Source organism: Dysidea avara, chromosome 15 (assembly GCF_963678975.1).
Source record: "Dysidea avara chromosome 15, odDysAvar1.4, whole genome shotgun sequence".
In the NCBI taxonomy this organism is placed as follows: domain Eukaryota; kingdom Metazoa; phylum Porifera; class Demospongiae; order Dictyoceratida; family Dysideidae; genus Dysidea; species Dysidea avara.
The window spans coordinates 6,811,908-6,824,464 of NC_089286.1; the positions used below are offsets into that span (position 1 = coordinate 6,811,908).

Here is a 12,557-nt window from a genome sequence, read left to right on the forward strand (position 1 = left end):
AGATAGTTAGTTTGAACAAACAGATGGAATTATTGGAAACCAACACCAAGTCAGGCCTACTAAGGATGGAGGAAAGATTGGTTGGAATAATGCTAGGAGGGTAGACACTAGCAAGGTATCCTGGAAGGTCAGCATAGTGTTTTAAAAAGCCAGGTAAATGTTGTTGGAGTCCATGAATGAGAACTGTAAGACTGAAGCATGTCTCCAGGTACATATACTTGCCTTGATCAAGAGCAACAAGACATCCAGCCAAGATACAGTTTGTTGTAGGTTGGGGAGCTTGACAAAGGGCGCATTTAGGGCTAGTAATGATGTTCCACCTAGCCAAGTTCATAGGTATCACTACCAGCACATAGCAAGAAGGACAGCTGTTTCGCAGGGAGGCAATACTTCCACAAAGGACAAGCTTGCTCCAGTGTAACAATATCTAAAAATTTATATTAAACAGTAAATGTCTCAAATTTGGATTACCAAATAATCAATGTGAGTACAATGTAAATTATGGTGAGCATGGCTCTTGAATGTAGCAGAGTGAACATTGGCAACTGAAGTCTTAGCAGAAAAGCAAAAAGCAGTATCTAAAATAGTAAAAATAATTATGGAAATATTATGCGTGGCAAAAATCACCTTTACAGAATAGTCTTCCTCTATTCAGCATCAATTACAGCATTTAAAACAAGAAAACATTTACAGGCATCTGGTTATTGATTTTTTAAATAAAATCACCATAACTCGAAATTTCGTCTCACTGCTTGCCTTCCTGACCACAGTCACAAGGCTAGAGGTCAAATGAAGCAGCGAATGGCCACTATTTTATGCCACAGCAACATACTCACTGGTGGGATGTGTTTTTTGTAGTTCCAACGAAAACCTGCCTTCTGTGCTTTGCCATTCCTTTCATCTTCAATTAAATGGTCATCTTATTTTTCTTCTCTTCATGGAAACTATACCAAGGCATTGCTTTTCCCTATCGACACTTTCCTTGAAGGAGCGTATTTAGATGCCATGAAACTATTTGAGGCACTTAATGGACTGTAGCAGCTAAGGTGCACTTTTAAAACAATTACTCAATGATCAAAACATGCCACAATAATGATCTAGCTCTGTAGGAAACAAGGCATTGTACCACACCAATTAGCTTGATCTACTGGGTAGGTGAGTAGTGGGATTGAGATGCTCTAATACAGCAGTCACAGCCACACGTGTATTTCATAGCTATGTTCTAACAAAAAGTTAACAAACTAGTACAATAAAAAATCATTAATGAAAAGTAAAGTAGGATTCCAGCATTAAAAAGCAGTGAAACAAGAGAATAGTAGCTACGAAGGAAAATCCCTTGTTACTTGGTATTGTAGCAATGTGGGGTGGAAAATCCCTACTTTGGTATTACTCCTGCCAAGTAGAGATTTTCCCACATTAATCTAGCGATTTTCTCTCATAGCTACAATCATCTTTTTTCTCACTGTTTTTTTAATGTTGGAACCCTACTTCATTATTAAATGAATTTTTTTATTACGCTAGTAGGTTATTCAGTTCACGCTCAGTTTGTTATACAATTATCAGCCTTAATTAACTAAACACAGACAGTATATAGCTAAATGCAAACTATGCTGGGGAGCAGGGGCATAGCAAGGGGGTTCCCAGGGGTTTCAGTAACCCCTTTGGCTTTTACACACTACTTGAACATTAAGAAATTGAAACTTCAGGTTCTAGAATCTGGAATCTATCATGGAACAGGACACATTTTAAATGTTAAAATAATAGTTTCTAACATACATGATAGTCATACTTATAGCATTGTTCTGAGTTATGATTTTTGTGAAAAGATCGAGATACTCTAATAAAATAGTCAGGTAATATATACTACTCTAATATAACAGTCATTTAGCTGTAGTGGAAACCCTTTTCAAAATTCTTGTGTACACCCCTGGGGAGCACACCCCAAACTCTTAGTTTGGTATGCTTGTGTAGTAGTCAGTTAAAAACAGCTGCATGGTTATTATGATGTGGTATATGGTTATATCTCAAGAAAACCCTATATACTGGTATGCTAAGATAACATCCAAACTATCTGCTTTATTTTATAATATTTGTATTCCAGTCTTTCCAGAAGCAAGTTCTTACAGTGATGGTCATGGGTCAGTAATACTAATACTATCTTGCTTTTAATAATTTGAGCTTGTATATATACGTAGAAATGCATTGAAATGTTTTGCAAATAACCTGGTAATTGCTCTAAACCCAAAACTAGCTATAGCTACACAGCAGCAATACAACAATACACAATTGCAAGCCTAGGAAACTTACGACTAATCTATAGCCTGATAGTTTCCTAACACACATGTACAATTTAGTATGGTATGTATGTTGTTATTAAATTATGTATCCTTTATTTTTAGCTGAATGTCCAGTTCCAGCAAATGCTGTGCTTCATTGTCCAAATGGTGCAACTGGCATGTTTGGGGATAGCTGCATATTCTCCTGTAATCCAGGTTATGATTTACAAGGGCCTCAAACTGGGATCTGTTTAGCTGATCAGACATGGAGTAGAGGATTACCGTCTTGTGTACCACTCAATTGTCCTGCAAGAATTCTGCTTTTCAATAATTCAGAACTGTCTCTAATAAATTCTACATGTGCTCTAACATATTTATCAAGATGCAGAGTGTATTGTAAAGAGGGCTTTATAGGAGAAGATGTAATATACTTGTGCAATGTGACAAGTGATCCTATTGTGGTTGACTGGGTACCAATGGATGGAATACATCATCAATTATGTCAGAGAGGTTTGTTATTATTTTTGTGGCAATTGTGTGTGTGCAGGGCCGCCCACAGGGGGGGGGGGGGGGGGGCAACTGGGGAATTTTGCCCCAGGCCCCAACCTGAAAGGGGCCCCAGGGGGCCCCATGAAGGGCCCCCTGAATACCTGTTTGAAAGATCGATATACTCTAATAGAGCAGTCAGATCTAAATACTCTAATAGAGCAGTCACAGTATTCTTCAGAGGAGCAGTGTAGCAAGCTTATAGATAAGGAGATATGGTTGGTGATGGGTAGTTATTGTCATTGCCAGCAGGTTGTGACCTTTTTTTTTTTTTTTTTTTTTGGTCTTCACCTTACAACTTGGGTGAAGGGCCCCACTTTAAACTTTAACTCTTTGCCCTGGGCCCCTTAATTTCTCTGGGCGGCCCTGTGTGTGTGTGTGTGTGTGTGTGTGTGTGTGTGTGTGTGTGTGTGTGTGTGTGTGTGTGTGTGTGTGTGTGTGTGTGTGATTGTCATTACACCTGTAGCTACACCGGGATATAGTAAATGTTCCATGTATTTAGCTATGTATATTCAAGTCTGCCATGATGTTACTCTTTTAATCAATTCAGCATTTTTACTTGTTTGTTTAACTAATGCTCTTTACCTAGATCCAGTACATGTTTTAATGATCAAACAAGTCAAGCATACACTGTGCACCCTAAAATTTGACAATATTAAAGAAGATTTGCTGGCTTGCTGGGTTTTGAGTTTTTGCTGTAATTGGTAACAAAATTTCTTTGCATATTACCTGTATATCAAGACACACGGTAGTTTGTCGTGCGGCCAAGAAAGCCGGCGACCACACCATGAGTATATTTACAGGAAGAAAGAAAGCAGCTTTTTCATGTGTGCATACCCCCATGGCCCCTTCTCCAAAGCACACCATTTTTACATTATAGCTGTCCTCCAAGTAGGGTACGCCACACAGAAAATTTGATTAAATTCGCAACAGCCATTTGCGAGGTATGGGCGTTCACAATTTCGTTTTAATTTCTTCGTTTTTTTCTTCTTATGCTGTACGGGGGGGGGGGGGGGGGGGGGCTACGGGGGCTTCGATTTCTTTTCGCACACTTAGCAAAAATTGCTATAAAATGCAAATGTGTAACTCGATTGCCACGATCTTTGGCACAAATGAAGAGCGTGTAACGGTGGATTCACGTACTAAGTTTATTGTGAATCTGAGTAATATTCAAGGAGTTATGAGCGTTTATTCACGTAAAAAAAGATCAAACTTCTGTCACGGCTACAGGGTAAACCAAGTATAGAATTAACTTGAAAATTGGTGTATAGATAGGCTGATCATCATAGCAGTGCCTTTTGATAGTTTGAATAGCAATAGAGTTACAGCGACAAAGTTATAAAGCAAAAACTAAGCATGTGTAAAATCACGGGATCGAAATACTCTAATAGAACAGTCACCGCGGGTTAAAAAAGGTGTACAAAAAATGTCGAAAAAAAAACTTACCAGAGTTCGAACCAGGGACCTCCATACCTAACACCTGCATCCTTAACCACTGAACCACTGCTATCTTGGCTGATCTCCTTACCTAATTTCTGATTTATAAATGAAATTTCTAGTTGAAATCTGCTCAAATCAAATGTTTGAAATTTCATAGATCTACCAATAGAAGTACTAGATTGTTCTAGAATATTCTATGTATGTTCTATTAGAAGTCCTCAAAAAAAATGTGCACTCTATTAGAGTATTACAACAATATTATCAAATATTAAATTAAATCATGCAATGAAATACATTTATAAGTCTGTCTTCAATAATCTTATTGTATCTACATAGAAAAGAAGAAATGTGAGTAAAAACAAACCTCAAAGTCAGCCATAGGCTGGTTTTTGGGCTTTATAAAGTACAAAAAGATGTGAAATCTACACAAAAACAGCCAAACTGTGAAAAAATGATGCGGCCTTAAAAGCCTGGATGAAAAAAGTTGTGAAATCAAAGGTGGTGGCCAAGAAATGGCTGCAATGATGTTAATGCTAAAAAAATTTTAATAATGGCTGTGTGCATTGTTAAAATTTATTAGCATTAACATCATTGCAGCCATTTCTTGGCCGCCACCTTTGATTTCACAACTTTTTTCATCCAGGCTTTTAAGGCCGCACCATTTTTTCACAGCTTGGCTGTTTTTGTGTGGATATATACACACACACAATTTTCTGTGGAGAAATGCTGATGCTTACGCCTAATGGGCTGCATGAACTTTTATGCTTTGTCACTTCTCAGCTAGCACTTGTAGCCACGCTTCTGCACTAGATGTTTACATGTGTGTGTGTTATTCCCACCAATCATGCTGCCAGCATAAAACACCAAAATTGGCATGGGATTTTGCCTACATGTAACATGTAGGGATGCCCTTTCTACAAAAATTCTCTATGAAAGGATGCCTTCATGACAATGGTCCCATTCAATATGTACAGTTTTCTATTATACACTAAAATAACCTACTCATTCTATTGAACATACCAATAATTGTAGGAAAATAGAATAACAATTACAGTACAATGGTAGTGATGATTTCTAAGGTTTCAATTCTATGCTTGATTTACTGATGTCAAAGATACAAGTAGTACAATGTACATAAAGCACTGAAACAACAAAAAAAAGTAAACAAAAAGTATAGCTAGTTACGTGTAATTTGTGCTGATGCATAATAATATTATAAGATGAGTTTAAACTTCTGTAATGCTAAAAGGATAAGGACTCATTATTAACCCTATTACCGTGTAACGGGTTATTTTCGAATGAGCTTAATTTTCGAATTATTCAAAGAACACAGCTTCTGCAAAAATTCAACTCTTCGAATAAGTGCTCTGTACCAGGTTGGCTGAATTCTGTCCACTATTAAACAGAACTCCACACCTTATCATCCCGGGCAGAAGAAATACAGAATGAATACTTGATAATCAAGTTAATAATAGTTGATATCTCTTTCCGTACCTAGCAGGCTAACACCTTTGCTTTTGTTGATGCTGCAATGGCCACACCCACAGCAAATCGATGTTGAAGATTACTTGTTCCTTTGGCAAAACCACCTTTCCTATAGTGCCCAATACAATCACACCTAATGAATGTCTCAATTTTGATTGTACCACTACACGTGGTCACCGTCTTCACTTAATTTAACGCGCACTTAAAAAAATATTTTTAGTGGTGCTAAGCATGACAATAAAGCATTCAAAAATTATACTTCCGAAATTTATTTTAGCAGCTGCTGTTTGAAAATTTCCCCTTCAAAATTAACCCGTTATACGGTATCATACAGTACGATAATACTGTATAGTAGAGACCACAGAGGTGTGGGTGTGGCCCATGAAGAAACATCACCCAAAAACCAGCCTCACTTTTCCCTGACAACAATGAGGTAGTATTGGTTAGGTAAAACTAAGCCAAACAAGCCTTTACATAAACCAGAAACGTTTTCAATAAGTTGCTATAGAAATTTTTTAATTGTTATTATTAAACGGGATTTTCTAGTGACTGACTGATCATGACTTGACTGACTGATGCCTTCAGACAGGCATAAAACTTGATAACGGCTAAGGATACGGGCTTGATTATTTCACTGTTCGATGTTGCTTCAGCTGGACTTAGCATATCACAGTACATACAGTGCATTATTCATGGACTTACAAGTGTCCTCCTTTGTGTCCCATTCATCTTTGTTGACAGTGAAAGGTGTCAATTTGGCAAAAGCACATGATGGCTTCCCTTCGTAGTGGAAATCATCCATATTTTTCATAGTGGCCGTGGCAGCAGTTTGATTGCAGAGGTGCTTTTCAAACAGTTCTTGATTTGTAATGCTGTGTAATGGGTTGAACATAGTTGACAATGAAGCATAACAGATACTTCACTTTTCAGACAATAATTGATAGCTGGGGCATGCGGTGCCATTTCTTCCTTTTGATACGGTCTGCGTGGGTTTACCAATCATAATAATTTTATTTTACAAAAAAAGTTAACAAACAAGTAGACTACACAAAAATTTTGAATTTCAACTTGAGTAGGAACCATCGTGCATTGATAAAAAACACTGAAACAAGCTGGAGTAGTGCATGATATTAAATCACAGTAAAACAAGTTATATCCCTACTGTGCTGATATTGGAAATGCACAGTAGGGATATAACACCTCTTATTGTTTTAATATCGTGCACTACTCCAGCTTGTTTCAGTGCTTTTATCAATGTCTGATGGTCCTTACTCTAGTTGAAAATTCCAATTTTTTGTGTACTTGTATGATTATACTGAGTTACATATCAGAATTCTGAGTTAACTGGACATTACTGATATAATCACAAGAGCTTTATTGTGTTTTAAAAACATTTTGAGTTGCAAGAGTGTACATATACCTAAGTAATTAAAAATGTGCTGACCAAGTATCATAAATATGCTTTCAAACAACATTTAGATTGAGAGAAATAAAGTACCATAGCTTTACATATCTACGTACTGTAGTATTTATTTAGTACTGTGATTTATAATGATTTGTGTGGTAACAGAAAAACACATCTAGGCTCAGTGGCGGATCTAGGAATTTATAAAGGGGGTTTCCAGTTTAGAAGGTGGAGATATATATTGACATGAGATACGCAAACGTTTGCACTACATCGTCTGGTTTGGTAAGGTGAGACCAAAAAAAAAAAAAAAAAAAAAAAAAGGTCACAGCCTAGTAATAGTACATAAAATATATTAAAAACTTCCTACACACTACTTTAGTAGCTACTGTGACTGCTCTAATTACAGTATCTCGATCGAGACGCACGCCGCGATAATTAAAACATTTAATTGTTACGCAATCATTTTTCAAAGGGGGTTTCCGTGGAAACCAATGAAACCCCCCTGGATCCGCCACTGAGGCTTCTATGGTAATACTCTCTGTGAAGTGTATGCCAAATACCATGTCTAAATGAAGCAATGATGAATTGAAAATAAGCCTTAGTATATTTCTTGAGCAGATTAATTCACAGTATTTTGTGGATATAGAAACAGCCATAACTTCACTTTGAAACATTGTATTGACCTGAAATAAAATCAAACTGTTTATTAACTTGAGAAATGAATTGTTTCCAAAGATAGTACAGAATTAATTTTCAGCACAAAATTATCCGTAAAGGTCACCAAAGGTCAAATCTGAGATAGCCCTATAGCCCAAAAATTGAAGTAACCTACTGTATCAAAATTTCATACTCTCATACTTTTATCATCAAAAGCATACAAATCTGCTGTACTATTAAAGAAAATTATATAATTTGTGTAAAATTCATAGCCTTAGTGCTGTGTTTTACTTAATTAAAAGTATGACATAGCTAATGAGAAATGGATAAGCATAAAAGATTGCATATGCTGGCAATTTCAAAAATCTTAATGGTTACATGTAAAGGATAGCTATATTGCAGACTAAATGATTTTTAGGTCCTTCCCATGCACAATTGCTAATTGTGGGCAAAACTATTAAATAGTTGTAGTTACCTACGATTTTGAACAACTACTGCACACTTTAGTCAAGAAATGCATGGGACACTGATGCCAGACTCTTCCATGTCATAGTTTAATTGTTATACAAACTAGACCACTGTATCTTTGATTATTAGGCACATGAGCTCAAAGAATTATTTGTGAAATTTTAACTATGCTGTTAAGTGCATGTGATTATAAACAGCTACTAGACTGTTCTGATAGGAAAGCGTTATTTGTGCCCACCCATTTATACAGGTTTTTGCAATTGAATTCGTCGCCTTTGCAATTGAATTCGTCCCGTTTGCAATTGAATTCGTCGGTATTGCAATTGAATTCGTCGGTATTGCAATTGAATTCGTCGGTATTGCAATTGAATTCGTCCCGTTTGCAATTGAATTCGTCCCGTTTGCAATTGAATTCGTCGGTTTTGCAATTGAATTGGTCGCTTTTGCAGTTGAATTAGTCGGTTTTGCAATTGAATTCGTCGCGTTTGCATTACAATTCGTCATAAACAAAACGGCTCCAAGAAACCAACCCGTTCATTAAGAGATGAACTATTTATGCCTTGGAGAGTTACACTTGAGACACTAGAAGGTAATTGAAGCTGGTAGTACGCGAAGTTGATAGCTGTCTGACAAGTTAATTAGCTTGCTCGCGAGTGACCACACCCATCGCGAATGGCGTACTAGAGTTTGGAATGTTGTTGGAGAGGCTGTAGAGGAAGAATTATTGCCTTATAAAGAGTTGTTTACTACTGTTGTACTTGAACAAGTTCTTGTAGCAGCTGCTACATCATGTTTTCATGTTTGCTCCAGCTGCCATTCTTGTTATGGACGAATTTAACTGCAAAAGCGACGAATTCAATTGCAAAAGCGACGAATTCAATTGCAAACGGGACGAATTCAATTGCAAAACCGACGAATTCAATTGCAAACGGAACGAATTCAATTGCAAAAGCGACGAACTCAATTGCAAACGGGACGAATTCAATTGCAAAGTCGCCGAATTCAATTGCAAAAACCTGTAAAGTGATTTGGATACCAGTAATAAATGAAATGTTTTGTGTCAAGGAAACTGTAATTCTTATAAGAGTCATATGCAGCTATCAATATTACAGATGGTAGTAGCTAGCTATTGGTTAACACATGCCTAGAGTGTAGCATGGCTCTCTTGGCTTGTAGCTGGATGGAGTATATACTGCTTGCGTATATAGCTTCTAGACCTGAGCCTATTATGCTTTTAAAATTGCCGATTATGCTTTTGAGCAATGCTCCAAATTTTCCCCTGTTATGCTCCAATTATGCCCAGTTGTGTCCCATTAATATGCTCAGATAAAATTGTGTCTTGACTGCTCTATTAGGTGACTGTTCTATTAGAGTATATCAATCTTTAACTAATCTTTTCTTCACAACGTAGCTGTAAATCTAATTTGTACCATGTTTGCACACCATCCCATTCTTCATCATGCAAAAAAGTAGAGTTTCAGCCTCTCTAATAACCAAAATACAAAAATTGTACCTATTATGCCGGCATTATGCTCAATACTTTTGGCTACCTATTATGCCCCAAATTATACTGGCATAATCAGTGCAGGCCTAGTAGCTTCACAGTATAATCTGTGAAAGTAGTGTTAATCACAATGTACTGTCACTTGTAATACGTACATAGTTCAAAAATGACAATATTATCAGGTACTATACTGCACATTAACTATAATGCATTGATGATTGAAACCTAGCATGACCAAATTATATAATTATTTCTGCGATATATAGATTCGAATGCTACAGATGCCACAGATGCCACAAGTCCTACAGCTTCCACAGATGCCACAGATGCCACAAGTCCTACAGCTTCCACTGGTCTCCCAAACGCTACAGATGCTACAGATGCCCACCAATCTGAAGAAAAATCTGATGATTTATACATTCCCATTACTGCAGGAATAGGCGGAGTCTTGATAGTGCTCATCTTGGTAGTACTGGCTGTATTATTGTTTAAGAAAAAACCTTGTAAAAATAAAGCTAAGCATGTTGATAATCTATTGACTTCCTCTACAAAAAATACGTATGAACAGGTCACCAGTCAGGTCAACCCACTGTACAGTGGCACACAAGAAAGTGACTTTGTACAAAGTTCCAGGACACCTTCATTACCTTTTAATGTTCAGCATGGGTTGAGTAGTGTTAATGCACCAGGAATGGATCAGCCTCCACGTTATCACACCGTAATGGGTAACCAAAACGTTCCAGATGAATCAGATATTGTAGAACAGAAGAAATTGGCTGAACAGAAAGAGATTGTGGATTGCTATGATATTGGAGAATACATCACCGAGGAACCGATGTATGAGCCAATCTCTAATTTCAACACAACTGAGGGCCCACTATTTGAAAATGGTGCAACCATGCATCAGAATTTCTCTTTGGTGAATTCCAAAATGAAAGATACTGGTAATCCATATCATTACTGAAACACAATAAAGGCTGATTATTAGATTTCTTTAGCTGTACTTTAGCTAATTGTTTTATCATATTATCACAATGCATACAAGGTTAGGTTTTGAATCTCAATCTGTGAATTTTCAATGATTGATTGGAAGTTATTAAATTCTTATTAAATGTGTGAAAAATATATATGCACACAAGTGCAAATAAACAATTATGCATATTAAAGTTGGTGTATCTTTTAATGTTAGCAATTTAAGTCTGTATGTCCCCAAAAATAGTGTTGCAAATTAAGATTGATGTGAAGCCATATTTTGTAAGACAATTGTACATACTGTCAGGTGTTATGCATTTAATGCACTGTAAGAGTTATAGCTTTAGAGTGTAACTGTGACATAATAATTTATTATTGAACAAGATTAACAATTTAGAAATGGTCATTGCTGGCTATGAGCCTGATGTGATGTTAACAAATAAAAGGAAAATTTTTAAGGTGGATTAGGGATTAAAGAATAAAATAGTGAAACAAGAAAATAGCAAAAAGTAGTTAAACAAGAGAAGTTGCCTATATACTAATAGATATACTTTAGTCTATATACCACTTTAAGCATGGGAGCTTGAAGGTGCCACTTGGGGTTTAACTCAAAAAATTATTTAATGTGTGTTGTAGTTTTTTGTATGTTGCTTACGGGGCTCCACTGAAAATCAGTATTTAATTACTGAGTGGACTTGCTGTCTAAAACTTACAATTACACAAACAAAACAAATAAGTATACAACAACAACAGATAGACATACGTGTCTACATTGATTAAAATACAGTTTTTACAAAACGACAAAGCAGTAGCCACAGAACAGATCCTTGATAAAAAAAACTTCTTTTCCAATTTTGGTAAAAACCCGGCTTCATCCCCCTAGCCCCCCCCCCCCCCCCCCTCCCGCTACCTATGATATTATGACCAACATGGCCTATCACATCTTTGGAGTATTGAAAAATAATATGTGTAGATAAGATGAAGAATATCTGCGTATGGACTTTAAAAACTTGTATGATATTTTTGCCGTTCAGTTGAAGTGAAAGATAATCTAGTAGTAAAAGATGGTGGTAACTTCTTAACAAATTTGGAATGTACTCTTTCAATCATCTTGGAGAGTTTAGCTGTAGGAGACACCAAACAACATCACATGATCAAGCAAAGGTAGCACAAAAGCAGTATATATATATAGTACACAAAGTATCACTAGTGGCACCGTGGCAGTGACCCATAATGAAGAATTGAGGCAAGTCAAGATTGGACTCGAGAGACCACATTATAGATGTGTAAAGTCCAGGACAATGTAGTGTCAATCATAGTTATATGTAACTCCTAAATATTGAACTGAGTCAACTTGAGTCAGTAAGGCTACTCCAACTGAAACATTAAGTGATTTATTTGCAATACTCTTATGACTTCCTATAAGCACTGAATTAGACGTAACAACATTTAAACTCAGATGAGAACTACACAGCCAAATACCGCAGCATCCAAATCAGATTGCAAAGATATCTAACTACAATGCAATTCCGCATCGTCAGCATATATATAAATCCAGAAATGAGTGTTTGACAACAATTTGCAGATCATTAATATAAAGAGCAAAAAGCAATGGACGTAATGCAGATCCCTGGGGCACACCAACCAATTGTCACCATACCACATTCAGATAATTCACCATTAAACAAAACTCTTTGCTGCTTATCCGTATTGCCATGGGGGCATGGTTTACTCATGGTTTTGATTCCCAACCAGTTTGAAGATACAATACGTCAAGCCATCAGTAAGTAAAAGAATCAAA

At 36.6% G+C, this 12,557-nt stretch overlaps 1 protein-coding gene and 1 long non-coding RNA gene across 2 annotated transcripts in view; both read left to right on the plus strand.

The window, feature by feature from the left end:
* The window catches only part of LOC136245095 (P-selectin-like), a 29,724-nt gene extending 18,815 nt beyond the window's left edge, over positions 1–10,909 (plus strand). Inside the window, exons 4-5 of the mRNA XM_066036612.1 lie at positions 2,400–2,786; positions 10,051–10,909. Of these exons, the coding sequence (XP_065892684.1) occupies positions 2,400–2,786; positions 10,051–10,748 (1,085 nt within the window). The 3' untranslated portion in view covers positions 10,749–10,909. The remainder of the gene's footprint in view (positions 1–2,399; positions 2,787–10,050) is intronic.
* On the plus strand, positions 4,838–10,043 carry LOC136245096 (uncharacterized). Its single transcript, XR_010695735.1, has 3 exons — positions 4,838–7,331; positions 7,675–8,530; positions 9,305–10,043. It is a non-coding gene; the product is annotated as an uncharacterized lncRNA (long non-coding RNA).
* Positions 10,910–12,557: the final 1,648 nt, after the last annotated feature.